Here is a 15,248-nt window from a genome sequence, read left to right on the forward strand (position 1 = left end):
GTAACTGATATTTAATACTGATTAAAACGTCAAAAATAGGTGTAAATGAGCAGAGCCCTCGCCCTTTGCAATCCATCCGAGCAAAATCTCTAACGTCATAATTTAGAGGTTATTTGGCAAATCTAAACACAATGGGGTAGAGGCGTCTCCACAAACACTTGAGTCTGTTACTGGTGGCCCTGAATTTGGGGAAGCTCCTTCCACGACTCCAGAGCGACTCAGACTTCACAGAGCTCCCACACACGGATCGTGGAGTAGGGTCCAGGGAAAGGGCGCCAGCTGTGACCTCGCTACCAGCCAGAAGGATGACCCTGACAACCCTTTGGTTGTCCTTCCATTAGAAACCCAGGTCAGCCTGACCACAACTGTGCAGGTCCATATGATATAATGATAAAATGGGTTATTTATAACGCGCTTAATACCCAGAGGTTTCTAAGCGCGGACCCGGGGGTTTGAACCTGTGTGGCTCTGTGTCGTCTTGCTTCCACAGCGAGCCCGTTGCCACTTATATACCCCAAGATCATCCATTGGCGATAATTTGGGGGTAAATGTGATTTCCCTGACATTTGCTAAAAAGTTTAAACTCACTGCCCTCACAACATGATGAACTGGGATTACCTCATTATTTTGAGTTACCAAAAAAATCCCTTAATGAAAGGGGTGCTTGATCAGGATACTCAATCCTCACTACTGTTCGCCCGTCCCCCCCGAAACTCTTAACCTATCGCAATCCCCTATTCTATATCTGGATTCTTTGAATACATCCATCATCTTGCTCCTTCGTTTCCTTTATTAACCTCACTCCGCAAAGGTCCCTTGGATTGACACAGGGACATCTCCCTATGATGGATAATATTACCCGATACCGCCATGCTCACACTATAAATACATTTTCCTTCTGCGTTTTCCCTCCCTACACACAGACGGGTGCATTTTTAGATTAGGTGCATATGCAAGGCTGCGCACTTGAAAACATTTGTGAATAGCAAAACGTTCTGGGTCTGCACAGCATTGGCCACTATTCCGGCCATTCCCTTTGGAACGGTAATTATCCAAGTGGGATTGCGCATGTGCGCACTGCACGCACGCGCTGCATGAAGTAGGCGCAGTTTCTGCGTGCGTACAATGTGGTGTATTTTTGTGACTGTAGTGTTTAGCGGTGCAAGAGTCGTTTTTGCTTTTTCTAATCTTGATGCATCATCCGCCCCAGGCATCGAAAGCCCCATTTGCTACGCACCCAACGGTGCTCCCCCAGCGGCTTGAGGTTTCCTGCAACCTTTCACTAAACGCTTACTTTCAATTGCTGCACGCCAAAATAAAAGTCATCCTTCCCCGTGTCTTTGGCAGCCTTGTCACGGAACTGAAACGGCAGAACCTCGGCGCCTGCGCAGGAGCACATTTCAATAACTGACAAACAGCTTTGTTTCATCACAGGAAGCCGCGTGGGTCAGCCAGGAAGATTTGCATTTTGCACAGTCCATATCAAAAGCTCTTTTAATTGCATCAGACATCAAGCGGCAATCTGGAGCAGCGATTAAAGGAAAGGCTTCGCCTGAGGTCTGCCGCGCGGCGCGGGGACAACATCAGATTAAAAAGCCAGACATAAGGACATGAAAGAACATTCGTATGAATATAAAGCGGCGTCATTGCCCAGCCCGCCCACACGCAGGCAGCGAAATCAACCCGACACATTTATTTATTTTTACAACACAGCATTGGGATTCTAAACAAAAACACGTCAAACGCAGTTCATAGGTAGTAGTGTGCGACGTTTACATTATGGAAATTCTGTGGAAAGCAGAACACTTCTGATTTTCATATTTCATGTTTATATTTGTCCAATCCCTGTTATACTAATGCTACAAATTTAGCCGCCCAAATGCCGCCGCCCTGGTTTACACCGAAGTGCCCCACCTCAATTTACACCTCAAACTCATCCCTCACCCTGTGATCATAGAGGCAAGTAGGGGACAAGTGCACTGCAAGCAACAGGGCGGGTATCGGACCTGCACTTTCTTTTTCAACGTGTGCGTGTGTGTGTTCGCCACAGTTACAACAAAGCACAACGACTCGTGCCATTATCATTATTGTCCTTACCTTGGCACTGGAAGCCTTGTTTCCCGAACCCCCTGCAGGAGAAAAAACAACAAGCACAAATTACTTAAAGAATGATTCCCATTGTAAGCAGCAGGCGAGCACAGTATAAGGCAGCGGGCAGTCAGGTAGCGTTGAACTAAAGAGTGCGTCAGGAGCTAAGGACCGCGCTCATCGACTAAAATGCGACCGAGTAGCCTCAATCTGCTGACGGGGTGGCAGGAATCTGTGGCACATTATTGGGGGGAGATGCCCAAAGGCCTCTTCACTCCGTGTGATGTCCGTACTGCGGCCCACCTGACTGGCACTTGACAGCAGCAATCACGCGGCGCTTCAAGCACTCTCTGCACTTCAGAGCAGAGCGCTCCAACCACTGGTCAAGTGCAGCGGCCAGGTGAAAGCCTCGAGTACCAGGCTAGCTGCTGCTACGCTGGAGTGGGAGCAGCTGAGGGGGGGCCAGGGAGAGAGCTCTGAACAATTCTATGATGCTGGGGCAATTAGGAGCGCAGCAGCGGGGTGTGCACTGGCCATCTCCAAGGCGCTGTGTCACCAAGTGCACAGCGAAGGCCTGTAGTGCTAGATCGTGCATGTAGCTTAGACGGGAACCGCAGGCTGCAAGCTGAACTGCAGAGTCATCTGCATGTGGCCCTGTGCCACTCAGCTGGGTAGAATGGTGGCAGGGTGTTCATGCAGAAGCGGGCATGAGGCCAACCTGGTAACAGCACTTCCCAGTACTGCCAATTGGGCGACTTTGCTTTTGAAGGTCATGATTTTTAGATAATATAAGAAGGGCAGACCCAATCGGTTGACTTACATTTTGGGGGGGAGGGGAGACTAATACCGTCTTATTTATTGTATTCTAAAGCAAATACCTAACATAGAAAATATTTCTTCATTGTAAATGTTATAATACATAAATGAATAGGCATCAGAATTCATTAGCACCTACAACATTCATGCAAACAATAAAAAAAAACATTGCGCAACAATTAAAGACATCAAATTAGAAAAAAGATCATGGTATCAAAAGGTTAAAAAAAAAAGATCATACTAAGAGAGTGCATTTGGTCCATTTGCTCAAATTGCATTAAAAATATAATTAAAAGGATTTTTACTACAATTTGTATGCCACAACAGGGGGCAGTTAACACAAAGAAATTACCAGATCATTTCATATTCTTGGTACATGAAAATGCAAGTGTGTGATTTGTTTTCTTTCCATTGATGAATTTCTGCAGTGGGGTGTGGGCAATACTTGACTTTGCAAAGTGCGACTATATCTATCTAATGCTAGTGGACGTATGCACTGCATTTGCCAACCTGGTGCAGGCCCTCTGCTGCAGCTGACTAGTTAGCAGTTGACCTCAGCAGCTATGCCCCGGTCGGTTTGCTCCCTTCCTAAACACTTCAGGTACAACAATAGGCATGTGAAACACAACCCAAATCTACGTTGTAATTGTAATTGGTTATTTATAACACGCTTCATACCAAGAGGCTTCTAAGCGCGGACCCGGGATTCGAACCTGTGTTGCTTCGCGTCATCTTGCTTCCAAGGCGAGCGTGTTGCCCCTGAGCTATCCTCCCGAGACATTGCTCATCCACAGAGATTGCCCTTGAAAACAATACCCCAACTCAAAACCAAGGTGGCCACTACAGACGAGCAATGGGTCGCCGACTGCCTTCTGTACATTCCGAGCAGAGATCTTGCGCATTGGCCATGATGAACCTTCTCTACACTTCTTCACTGCACCACCTTCTACAGGACTTACCATCAAACGTCCAAAAACCAGGCCTGTAATCTAAGGGCTTTGGTAAAAGTGCAATGCTATTAACACCACAAAGTCAGCTTTCTAAGATGTACACCGCAGATGCATCCTCTCCTTCCTATGTCTACCACAAGGGTACGTATGGTGCCTCCGCACATGGCTTAGTTCTTACAAAAGTAGCAGAAAGGTCAAGACACTACAATCCTCCTTATCTATGGTCCCAAATGTTCAGATCACATACCTCTGATTCTGAAGTCCTCACACAGTCCAATGAAATAATTCATTAATTCAAGCCTCACAGACACGTGCTGGTTTCCGTGCAGGCTAACCTATATCAGTGTATTTTCTCTATCTATAGTCCTGGCAGATAAAAAGTTTACTACCTTAAACCTGATAATCACCCACCAGCCAAGGTACAAGCAGAACATATTCCATGGCTCCAAAGTCTGGGACATCATCCATATACACTGCCGCCCACAATCAGACTTCAGGAACCTTAAAGGAGTGCCCATTAACCTCACCTGCCCTGCTGCACATATCGATCCTAAGATGGTGTTGCTTCAATGGATGACCCTATTCAACTGTGTACTTTCTCATTGCAACCTCAACATTATGAGGGGGCCTAAAGGTGGTGCAACTGCCAAATAAGCTAAATTATCATTGAGGACTCCTATTCCTTCCCCCATCATCAATGTGCTGGCTGCCCAAGGCATAGGGACTCCCATGCGTGCCATGTTTATTTGAGAGGGTGGTTAAGTGGGGGTGGCAAGTACCTATGTTTCTTGACCCAGAATTGTCAGGCACCCTTGCCCTAATACCAGGTACGTCATAAAAAAGATAGCATCCAATCAGGCCAATTGGCAGTCTGCTTGTATAAACGGGTCATACAAACGGATTCAGTGAACATAAATATTTACTAAATGGTTATTATGGTTGGAGCACAAAAACAACAAATCCCCACAAATATGCAATTTTCGGTTCCTTAAGCAACCATACATCTTTCACTGCAACTGCAAATTGTGGGGGGAAAAATATAGCCCCTGAATGTCAGAAATAAAGAGACCAGGCCAATATTTAAGAGTGAAGAGGGCTGGTGCTATTCATTGGAAAATGCAGGCTGGTCCAAAACACGTATTTTTACAGTTTAGGGCCTAGTGACATGGAAAGAAATGGGCCTAGTTGAAATTACCTAAAATGAATAAGTGCGCAAGTGGAGAAAGACACTTTTCACAAATGAACTGACATTTAAATGGAAAGGCCTACTTAGAGTATTAAATAGGTGTAAAGACTGGAGGGGGGTGTCTGTACTTCTGCTCTCTATATGGTAGAGGAGAGGCAGAGAGGACCCCAGCCAAGATTCTCTACTCGGTAGCTATGGTCGAGCAACCAAGGCCTGGCTTCTCAGGAGGTGATGCAGGCTGGTTCTTAAGTACAGGGTAGTCCCCAAGCCCCCACAAAGGAATGTCCACACACTGTATTAGTTAAAACACAGTCTTTATATAATTAATATTCACGGTTATGTACACTATCACAATAACTCACTTTGTGCTCAGAAAATCAATAATGGTAAATATATACAGTTCTAAAGTGGTACCACAATTATTATCACATCTCATTAAAGTGCATCAACTATACTGTCAAAATGCCACACAGATCAATAAAGAGGAAACCAGCACTAGAGAGGGGAAGGAAAGCAAGATGGTTGAACAATTGGCAGAATACTAGCTTTACCAACTAGGCGCAATTCTGTGTGGAGACCCCCCCCACCTGGGCAACCTGTAAAGCAAAGATGTATCACAAGACCAGTCCATATATTGTTCTACGAGTCTTATTCCCCTCTACAATAGTTCTACAGCCCCAATGTACCTGGAATTGTAGCGTTCGTCGTCCGAGAATCGACGGCCCTTCTTGAGTGCCCTCCCTTTAAGGCAGGAGTCACGGGTCGTCGAACGTCCAACAGAGAACAGGGTGAACTACGGCGGTGAAGTGGCAGCTTCGTTCCTAGCGGTGCTCGTCGACGACAGAGCGTTGGCGTCCTGCAAGGAAGAGGCATGCGGGGCACCACGGTGACGGTAGTTCTGGACCGCAAAGAGATGTTGAAGAACTGTGGCCTAGCAAGGGCATCGAGTCGTCGGCGTCTCTGTGGTCTTTAGGTGGCGGGAAACCCACCGGCGAATGCTCCTCGGCGCATCGACGGTCGGGGCCTTCTCCAGCGGGATAAAGCGGGCGGCAATGCAGACGAGAACATCCTTGGCTCAAATTAAGTTCTTAGGCAAGCGGGAGCACGGCGGCTCCAGTCGGCGAAGGCGGTCGTCAACAGTGGCGGACAACAGTCCGGGCGGTTCTCTTTGGGATTCTGCGGCAGTCCCGTCTCCGGTCGGCAGCCTGTCATATGTCTGTCTATGAGGGAGCTTTTGATCAGCTGGTGCACAATGGACCCTCGTAGCTCAGGAAGAGGGCGCCATACCAGGTCCTCTTTGGGTCAGTTCTTGGAGACACAGCATCTTTCAGATTGAGAAGGAGAGCAACAGCAATTCTTCTCTTTCAGCAGGGCTTCAGTTTCCCTCCAGTTACTCTTCAGCTTCTGAACACGAACTCTAGCAGTGAGGCCCCTAGATACACTATTTGATCTCCCATTCATTCTGCTGGGTCACACTCAGGCAACCAATCGGTCAGAAAGGCATTCATTCAGGCAGGCATCCAATCAGGTTCATAGTGCATTCAGGCCATTCACTCCTCTCCAGACACTCACAACAAGTTATGTTTATTGGGACAAGTACCCAGCCATTCAACACTCCACACTGCATTCATACCAGTTTCGGGCAGGGCTGTCTCAGTCATTGTGTCAACCACCAGATACTAGACACCCACAACACAGAATGCGTATTTGTCACACACTCCATTCACCCAGGTCTCACCCACAGGGTGTACCCACAACATACAGTCACTGGGAAGGCTCCAGGCAGTCTGGCCTGGACTTCACAGCAACACCATATATGGAACTTCCACCCAACAGCTGGTCAGGGGGAAGGGACAGAGTCAGGGCTTCCCAGAACTTTGGGAAAACAAGGTAATAGGCAATAGAAAGCAGGAGGCCACAGGGGCCATCTTGTTTCCTATCAGGAATCAACAGATTCCAATGGCAGGGCGTGGGTATCCCAAAATGGAGGATACTCAGGGCACCTGTCAAAATGAGTACGGAGCTGCCACCAGCCCATACCCTGCTCTGTGGGCCACACACAGGTGCCCAAAAACATACCCTAGGGGCACAGGGTTGTACCCCTACCCATGGGTGCCATAAGGGTATCCCATGGGTCTGTTCATGAAACCAAAACAGAGAGCTGCACCGCCAGGAGTCCCACATGAACTCCTGTATGGAAAACATGCCAGAACACACCATAAAAGGCAGTAAAGGACAAGGATACAGAGGCCCTGTCCCTCCGATGCATTTCCAGCATAACAATGGGACATTGGTTTCCCAAAAGAAATACATTACACATCAACAGATTTAAAAACTGCAGCAGTGCACATGGGATAAAAAGAAATAGTTGCACATTTGGAAGCTAAAAAGGAGGAATAATGCCTTTCATTTAAGAAATAAAGTTGAAGGCCAGATTGCACTCAGGAAGAAAGAGACAATTTCATCATATAAAATGACATTTGTAAGAGAGAGACCTATTTCTTTTGATGTAGATTTGAATACTGCTTCCTGATGTTCTATGGCCCGTCTGTGTGGATAGAGTGAACGTATTTCTGTTTGTACAGTATGTAAATAAGGAGTGTATTAATGGATAACAGACCTTGGTGCAGCCAGTGAAAGTTAACGATTCATGGTGGGTAAATGTAATATGCTAGCCTTTCAGAATGGTAAACTGCAATTTGTTCTCTCTGAGCTGAAATCCCCCACTGAACTGTGACCTAGATTGTGTATCTGAATTCTGACCTCGCAGCCCTCTGGTTTGATGCATACCAGGGATGCAGGGTTGGTTTCAAGTAAATGCTTAAATATACAGACAAAGAGATCGGATTTGTGTTGAATTGCTGATAACATGACCAACAGAAATAACCTTTAAGGTCAGATTTCACATAAAAAGTGCATTAGCTCTGAAAAAGACCCTTTGAAAATCTGAACTCAAGACCTTTGGCTGGAAGCACCAAGGAAATGGGTCTGGCTGTCAATGTAAATGTTTAGATATACAAAGAAGTATATTGGAATTATGGGAGTTGCTGATAACAGGTTCTGCAGATGTGACCTTAACATCAGGCCTTCCCATAAACCATGCATTAAGCCCCGAGCAGGGACCACTTTGGAACCAAAGAGGGAAAAGGTTAAGATAAACATGGATAGACCAGATGACTGGTCACATGTTTTCAGGAAAATGGAAACTGTTGGTGTCTGATCTGAATGTGACACTGGGGCCATGTTATGCCCTGCTATTGATTAAACATTGGAAAACAAGGCAAGGAGTCACATGGATCAATACAACAATTATTCAATTAATAATTGAATCTAGTAGGTGTAAGGGGGATGAGAGGCTCAGTCAGGTAAACAATTGAATCAACAGTTTATTATTTGAACAAAAATCACAATAGAATAAAACATTTCATTCACACGATAACATCTTAAAATGTATATAAATGTAAATAATCATAGCAAAAATCTAGAAAAAAATCTAAAAGCAACCTGTAACACTGAACACATGTTTTCTTAAATAAAAAGTGCAGCGGGTGTCCCACCGAGCTCGATTCGGGCATATATTAAACAGAACAAAGAGCCCATTGGGAGAAGGTAAAAACAAAATTTGTGTGATGTACACAAACTCAGTTATGGGAAGAATTATGATTCTGCCATTTTCGTACACCTGAGAAATGGGCAAGTTGGAAAAGGGATAGATCATGAGAGTAAGGTTTAAATTGGAAATGGTCCCATTTTTAGCTATTTGGGCGCAGTAGCAAACCAGGAAAAACAGTAGCTCTGCTCAGAAAGGGCGTGCAGAAATAAACTTTTGTCTGACTTGCCATAAAATGTAGAGGTCAAAAATACCTATATTCATGTGATTATCTGAAAGACCAAAAGGAGGTGTCACATTATGAGATTTTTCAGAACACAAAATGTGAACATCCCTGTCATTTTGAAATGGTGTATCTTTTTTCCTCCCTCAGTCTACATCATACACTCCTCTCAGTTCCTGGTCCTATCAGCAAGCAGGGGAGCAAGCTAGCCAATCCTGACTGTGTGACTTATGACAAGGTTGGAGTGTCATCCACGCTATAAGAGGGCAGGTTTGCATCAGATCAAGGCTTTTTGACTTTATTCCAGGAGATAGTCTGTAAGAGGATTCAATTCAACACTACAGCTAAGTCAATGCCTACTCTGGGATACTGAATGAAAACCCTTATTGATATATCTTTACATCCAGTTCATGAGTTCCTGATGACTACCCCTATATAACACCCCTCTCTTGGAATCCCCTGACCCCACTGAGCCAAGAAGTAGTTCTGTTTTGCAAGTTTAAAAGGTTTATTTGATAATTTAAACAATATATATATATCACACTTTATAATAAATTAATAATTGAATATCACACTTAATCTGAGCAGTAATCAATAATGGATAGTCCGGCACTAGCACACTTCTTTATAATCAATGATGAGTGGTTATAGGATGGATACGATAGCAACAATACTTTTATGGTTTCAAATGGATGCAATGTGGAATGAAATGCAGTACAGAAAATAACTTGATAGGATTTCAGCAAAAGACAATGTAATCACTTTCTTGGACAATTCACCCCCCCCCTTAATGCAATGTAAGGAGATGAGTAGAATGGGACTCAGTTCTTAGGAATGCAATCAAATAGAATTCAGTTCAATTCCCCCCCAGCATCTTATACAACAGATAGGAGTTTTGAAATACCCAAGTGCTTTGAATATGGTGACAATGCAGTGAGAAATATGCTGAACATGCTTTTAATTCCCTTCAGGAGGTTCAGGGTGAGTGGTATCTAGTTAATATTAGTCCAGGCTCACTCTAGCAATGATTCAGGGATGGTTCGTAAGATAAGAGGCAAACGAAATTTAGTAGTTCAGGCAACAGCAGCTATCTTTTTATAAGTAAAGAAATCGGGCCAAATCGCAAATCAGGTGCGAGAATCGTGATTACGGAGCAGTATAAGGAGTAGGAAGTCGGTTCTAGGCTCGTTGAAAAGCTGAGATCCTAGGCTTTCAGAGGAAAGTTAAACCAAGTTCCTAGCCCAAACGGTTCCAGAGATACGGACGATTAAATAAAGGAAGTTTTTCGGATTTGAAATTTTAAAAGTTCAAAGCGACAGGTTACAGCTTGCAGCTAGAAAATGACAAGTGACAACTATGCAGCTGCAGAATTGACAAGTGACAGTTAGGAGGCGGTTCTACTTAGATTAAAATAGTTTGGATTAGATTATTTTAACTAAGAGATTGGTTCTGCACAGTTCTGCTAGGTACTCACAATATATTTAGAAATAGGCCTCGCCACGGATCTGGTCAGGTTTTGGACTGGACTCCGGTTCTGGTCTCGGCACTTCACAGTGATCTGGGTCGGCTCTCTGTTTCTGCGAACAGCGGTCTGGGTCAGCTCTGCTCTGCTGGTCTAGCCTCTCTGGATTCTGGCTACTGCTCTGCTTTCTGGGTACTGCTACAGGTTCTGGAGATTGATGGATTTGAAGTCTGGATCTCTGGATGTGAAGTCGTCGATCAGCATGCTCCGCAGCAAATGGAATTGAATGTCCTCTCTAGCTTTCAGTGGCTCTTGTTATGTCTTTTGAAAGTGGGTGTGTGTGCAGCATCACTAGCCAGCCCCTCTTTCAACTAGTCATTGGCCCAATTCTCCCCTCTCCCATGATTGCGGAAGGAACTGTGAGTCAGAGTGATGCTGTAGGTTTTATGGGTCAGAGGATCCTCCCCTGGTCAGTTTGCCCACAAATCTATATTTGATCAAAATACACATTTCTGAAATACATAGTGGTTTGTTATTGCATGTACATATTACCTATCAAATGAGGTAGTCTCTGTCCCAAATCTGCTCTTCCTGAGGGCTTGCATTCAGAAACGGCAACATTTTCGATTTTAGTGGGTTATGCAACCTTGGTTCTTCATTAAAAATTATACACATATACACGGCCTGTCCATACATACTCCAGTAAATTCCCATGTCTCTAGCTTAAACACAGAGTCTGTAGTATCCATAAATAGCGGGGTTTTGCCCCAGAACATCACACAAATTCCCAACGCGTCTTAAAATGTGCACAGAAAAATCACAAGAATTATGGTATCATTTAAATAATTTTGACAAGTCCGCACCATGAGTTATACATCTTTCTTAGATTCATATTCTGGCCAACAGGGGTGTGTCTTTTCAGGTCACATGGTGTAGAAACCAGTTTATCCAGTTTCTGCCAAGCTCAGAGACCCTGCCCCTCCCAGCTTCTGCCAAGAGGAAGCTATTTTACGGCCACCCTAATAAACCATCTGCCTGGGCCCAGGACAGGCCTTTGTTCAACTCCCTGTAGCTGCTCCACCCCTACTCTAATCAGAGAGGTGACAACTCCTTTTGGCAAGGGGAAGAGTGGCTGAGCAGGTTTTAACTCCTGTGGGGGTAGATGGCAGGCAGAATTCAGTTTCATTAAGCCAGGTTTCAGATAAAATGTCACTTTTTGTTCCCCAGTTTAAGTCAAGACAATTTTTACATATGCAGCTAGAATGCTGATTCTAAGTTCAAAACTATGACATTTCAACAGTGACAAACTATGTGACACTCAAAAGTAGGTCACTCAGTTAATTTAAACATTTTCGATTTTTGGTAGTTTTAAATCCAGTTTCAGTTAGGCTGCTGCAGACCTGCAGAGCTCAGCCAGTCTTGTTATGAACATAGTTTTGGGGCTCTTCAACTTCCCAGATTTAGTATGCACACATACTTCATTCTGCCAGAAGTCCGCTGGTGTTCAGTGAGATTTTTGGATGTGTTGCAATGTTTGAAAATAGGCATTTTGAGCTGGCATTCAGGAAAACAAAAGGTGATTTTCAAGTGCGGTTTTTCCTTTGGCACACATTTCACTCATGGCACCCCGGCCCATCCTGCTCGCACTGGTGGGTGGCAAGTTAGGCAACCATTTTAGTGTGCACAAACTGCGTGGTTCTCCTAGATTCTGGCGCACATGTGGGCTTTTTGGCCATCTTGGATTTTCTAAGCCCACAGCACCAAATGTTGCAGCATGATAGCTCAAATGTGGGTCAGGACACCCAACAAGTCTGCTGCTGGACTGTAGCGGGGAACAACTAGCAGAGAGGCCAGGAGAGCTACCAAAACCAGCAAGGAAACCTTGCCTGGGCACTCGGGAGCCCTATCTGAGAGAGGCCTATCGGGAGGGACCTTGCTGTGGAAGAGGCCTGGTGTGAGCTTCCTACCGACGGAGGAGGAGTCCTTCGAGCTGCAGATGAGCAAGGATGAGCAGGGAACACTAGACGTGTGCCTGAACCAGCCCACCCGTGCAAGCAACGGCCCAGAAAGACATGCACCTAATCCTGGACCCATGTTAGGTCACCAGCATCTCCAACCACACCTCAGAGCTTTTTTTACCCAAGGAAAAGGGACAGCATTGTTATTGAATGCTCCAACATGTCGATGCCTCATATTGTAGTGGAACCTGAACTACCGTGACTTTTTAGACCCCTCCACCTTGGGTTAGTTCCCTCTGACTGTTCCCTCCCTCTCTCCATCACTCCTGATCTCTCACTCCACACTGTGTGTACTGACTGTACTGTGTCTTACACCTTCTGCTGTTAGAGCGAGTTCAGCTTATTTTGAATTGCTGTTGCCAGTTCTAAGTTAGCCTATTCTTAGTTGCTGCTGCCATTTCAAATTTAGTTTATTTTTCAGTTGCTGTTGCCATTTTGAATTTAGCTTGCTGTAAACTGCTGATATGCACTGCTAGCCTCCGTTGCCAAACCTTAAGTAAATAAATAAATATTCGTACTATAAACCGGTCATGTTCCTAGTTCATTGGTGCCACAGGGTATTTGTTGGGGTTGGTGGAGAGACGGGTAGGAGGCCTCACCAAAGTGAACTTGGAAAAAAAAAGGACTTTATTGTGCGGCAACTTGCTTGGGGAGGACAAGAACTCTGTGAGTGGAGTGTGGCTGCCTAATAAACTGCGACAAAGCAAACCAAAACTTGAAGGTATCATGACCTGCTAATGACATCTCTCATTGTGTTAATTGATAGCGAAAACTGGTCTACAAAATCATTACAATTTCTTTGGGTTTTCTTTTAAATAGTTAGGGGTACTACCATATTTTATATGTTGCGCATGTGTACAAACTGTTGCTAAGTGCAAGAAATGTATTCTGTCATAGGTGGAGCCATGATCAGTGCTGTGGCAGAGTTAAGGTGGATTTAGGACCCATACATTGCAAATGTGTGTGATTTTGTTGGTTCATGCTCTAAAAAAGGTTTTATCAAAGAATTCGATTTTTTTAAAAGGTAAACTTAACCATGACTTCCCTTTACCAAGGTTTTTTTTCACTAGATGTCATTGTTCTTGCTATGCACTTTCATACCTGTAGGTACCCTCACAGCTTGGCCTTTTTCCCCAGGGTATCCCATTTGGCCATTCCAAGGCCCCTCCCAAGGCACCCTGAGGTGCTCACTGGGCATCACCTGTAACCAAGCCCAGTGAACCCTTTGCGTCCCTTACGGATCCATGAGTCACCAGCCTTAGCCTGCATGGCCAGTGGCTACTTTGCCAAGGGCACACCCTTAGCCATGCCCCAGTCCTCACCAAGCCACCCAGAGGGGCCACGGGGCAGGGCCTGCGACTAGGTGCAGTGGACACTTAGCACCCACTGTTGGTTCTTGGGCCACTAGCAGCCCAGCGGACCCAGAAATCACCCCGGAGCTGCCCCATAGCCCCGTAGCATGGTCTGTGTCGATGGGCAGGCACCATTTTGTTTGAGGTATGGCTTTGACACGGCCCTGGGCTTTCAGTGGTCCTGGTGGTCCCCCGGGATAGCATATTGCAGCCCTCTGTGACCTCTTGATGAGGTTTCTCGCAGATTCATGCTCTATGCACCCAATCTAGGTTTACCCCTGGACAATTCCCCATCTCCTATCAGGAATCTTCCATTTAGATGTAGTACAATTATGTTAAAAGGTTGTGACCCAACATTCATGATTTTTATAACATGCCCTGAAAAGAACAATATTTGCACTGTATGGGAACGAAAAGGTTGAAGGAGTGTTTGTTCACAAATGGTTTTAACGTGGTGTCCAATTATACATTCGCATAACGTGAAGTATTTTAAAGTCTGGGCTCTCTCTACCACTCAGCCATCCTTCACACCCCCCAGTCCTAGACTACATCAGCTTCCAAGCAGTGAAGATGGGGGATTGTTAAATCTGATGATCTGAACTCGAGAATGAGAATGCTGTTTGCGATGGAAGGAAGGGCAGATTCTGCGGAGGGAGTGAGCGGCCTACCCTCAGGTGAGAGCGCAGGGCAAACAAAAGCAATCTGCCTGCGGGGCAGCAGGTGACAGATTTGATGGCGGTTATTGATACATGGGGCCTTTGTTGGGCCACAGCTAGAGCAACGCATATGATATTCGGGAAGGATGTGGGGCAAGGTTGCATTATTGGATATATAAGGAGCCGTTTATAATGTGCCAGTTAGCACCGTGATGTAGTCATAAAAAGAAGCCGTTATCTGAGAGGTGTGTTTTGTAGATGTACCCCACGACATTTTAGCCAGCCTCCAACTGTCCTCAGCTAGCATCCTGGCCACGATGCCAGCAGGGTTCTACATAGCGCACAGTGAAGTCATGATTTCATGAGTTCACCCAACTACAATAATAATACGTTTTTATATACCACCACAAACCCACAGGTATCTGAGCGCTGCAATAACAGTTGTTATTATTATCCCACTGCGTGGTACTCAATTTATCGTCTCTCTCCCTCTCAATCACAGAATATCCTTTCTCTGCGTCTCAGGATTCATGACACAAATGCAATGGGGCGATATACTGCATGTTGCAATTGCGTCAATACTGCCCCTACTGAGACCGCGAGAACCGTTTTACACCAGACATCAAATTAATCAAAAGTGTTTGCTTCATCCACATCTCGCTTCAAGCCCTCAAATTCATCTTGATACTGCTCCGACCACATACACTGACAAGGTATTTTTTTTAGGAGTTCCTGCTTATGAGTTTGTTTTCTCTGCACATGCTGGAATGAATTTGACATAATATTCAGTCCTTCCCAAGAATGATCTGAGCTGTTCCTTGGTTGTGGGTGGACGATCATGCATCACCACATCCACTGGACTCTTCTTGGGTCCTATCCCTAAGCAT

At 45.2% G+C, this 15,248-nt stretch overlaps 1 protein-coding gene across 2 annotated transcripts in view; it reads right to left on the minus strand.

Moving 5' to 3' along the window:
* The window catches only part of PRKCA (protein kinase C alpha), a 1,912,272-nt gene that overhangs the window by 1,865,452 nt on the left and 31,572 nt on the right, over positions 1 to 15,248 (minus strand). For both annotated transcript variants that reach the window (XM_069655048.1, XM_069655049.1), the window contains exon 2: positions 2,098 to 2,129. In XM_069655048.1, coding sequence (XP_069511149.1) covers positions 2,098 to 2,129 — 32 coding nt within the window. The remainder of the gene's footprint in view (positions 1 to 2,097; positions 2,130 to 15,248) is intronic.

Source organism: Ambystoma mexicanum, chromosome 3q (genome assembly GCF_040938575.1).
Source record: "Ambystoma mexicanum isolate Mex_15411 chromosome 3q, UKY_AmexF1_1, whole genome shotgun sequence".
In the NCBI taxonomy this organism is placed as follows: Eukaryota; Metazoa; Chordata; class Amphibia; order Caudata; family Ambystomatidae; genus Ambystoma; species Ambystoma mexicanum.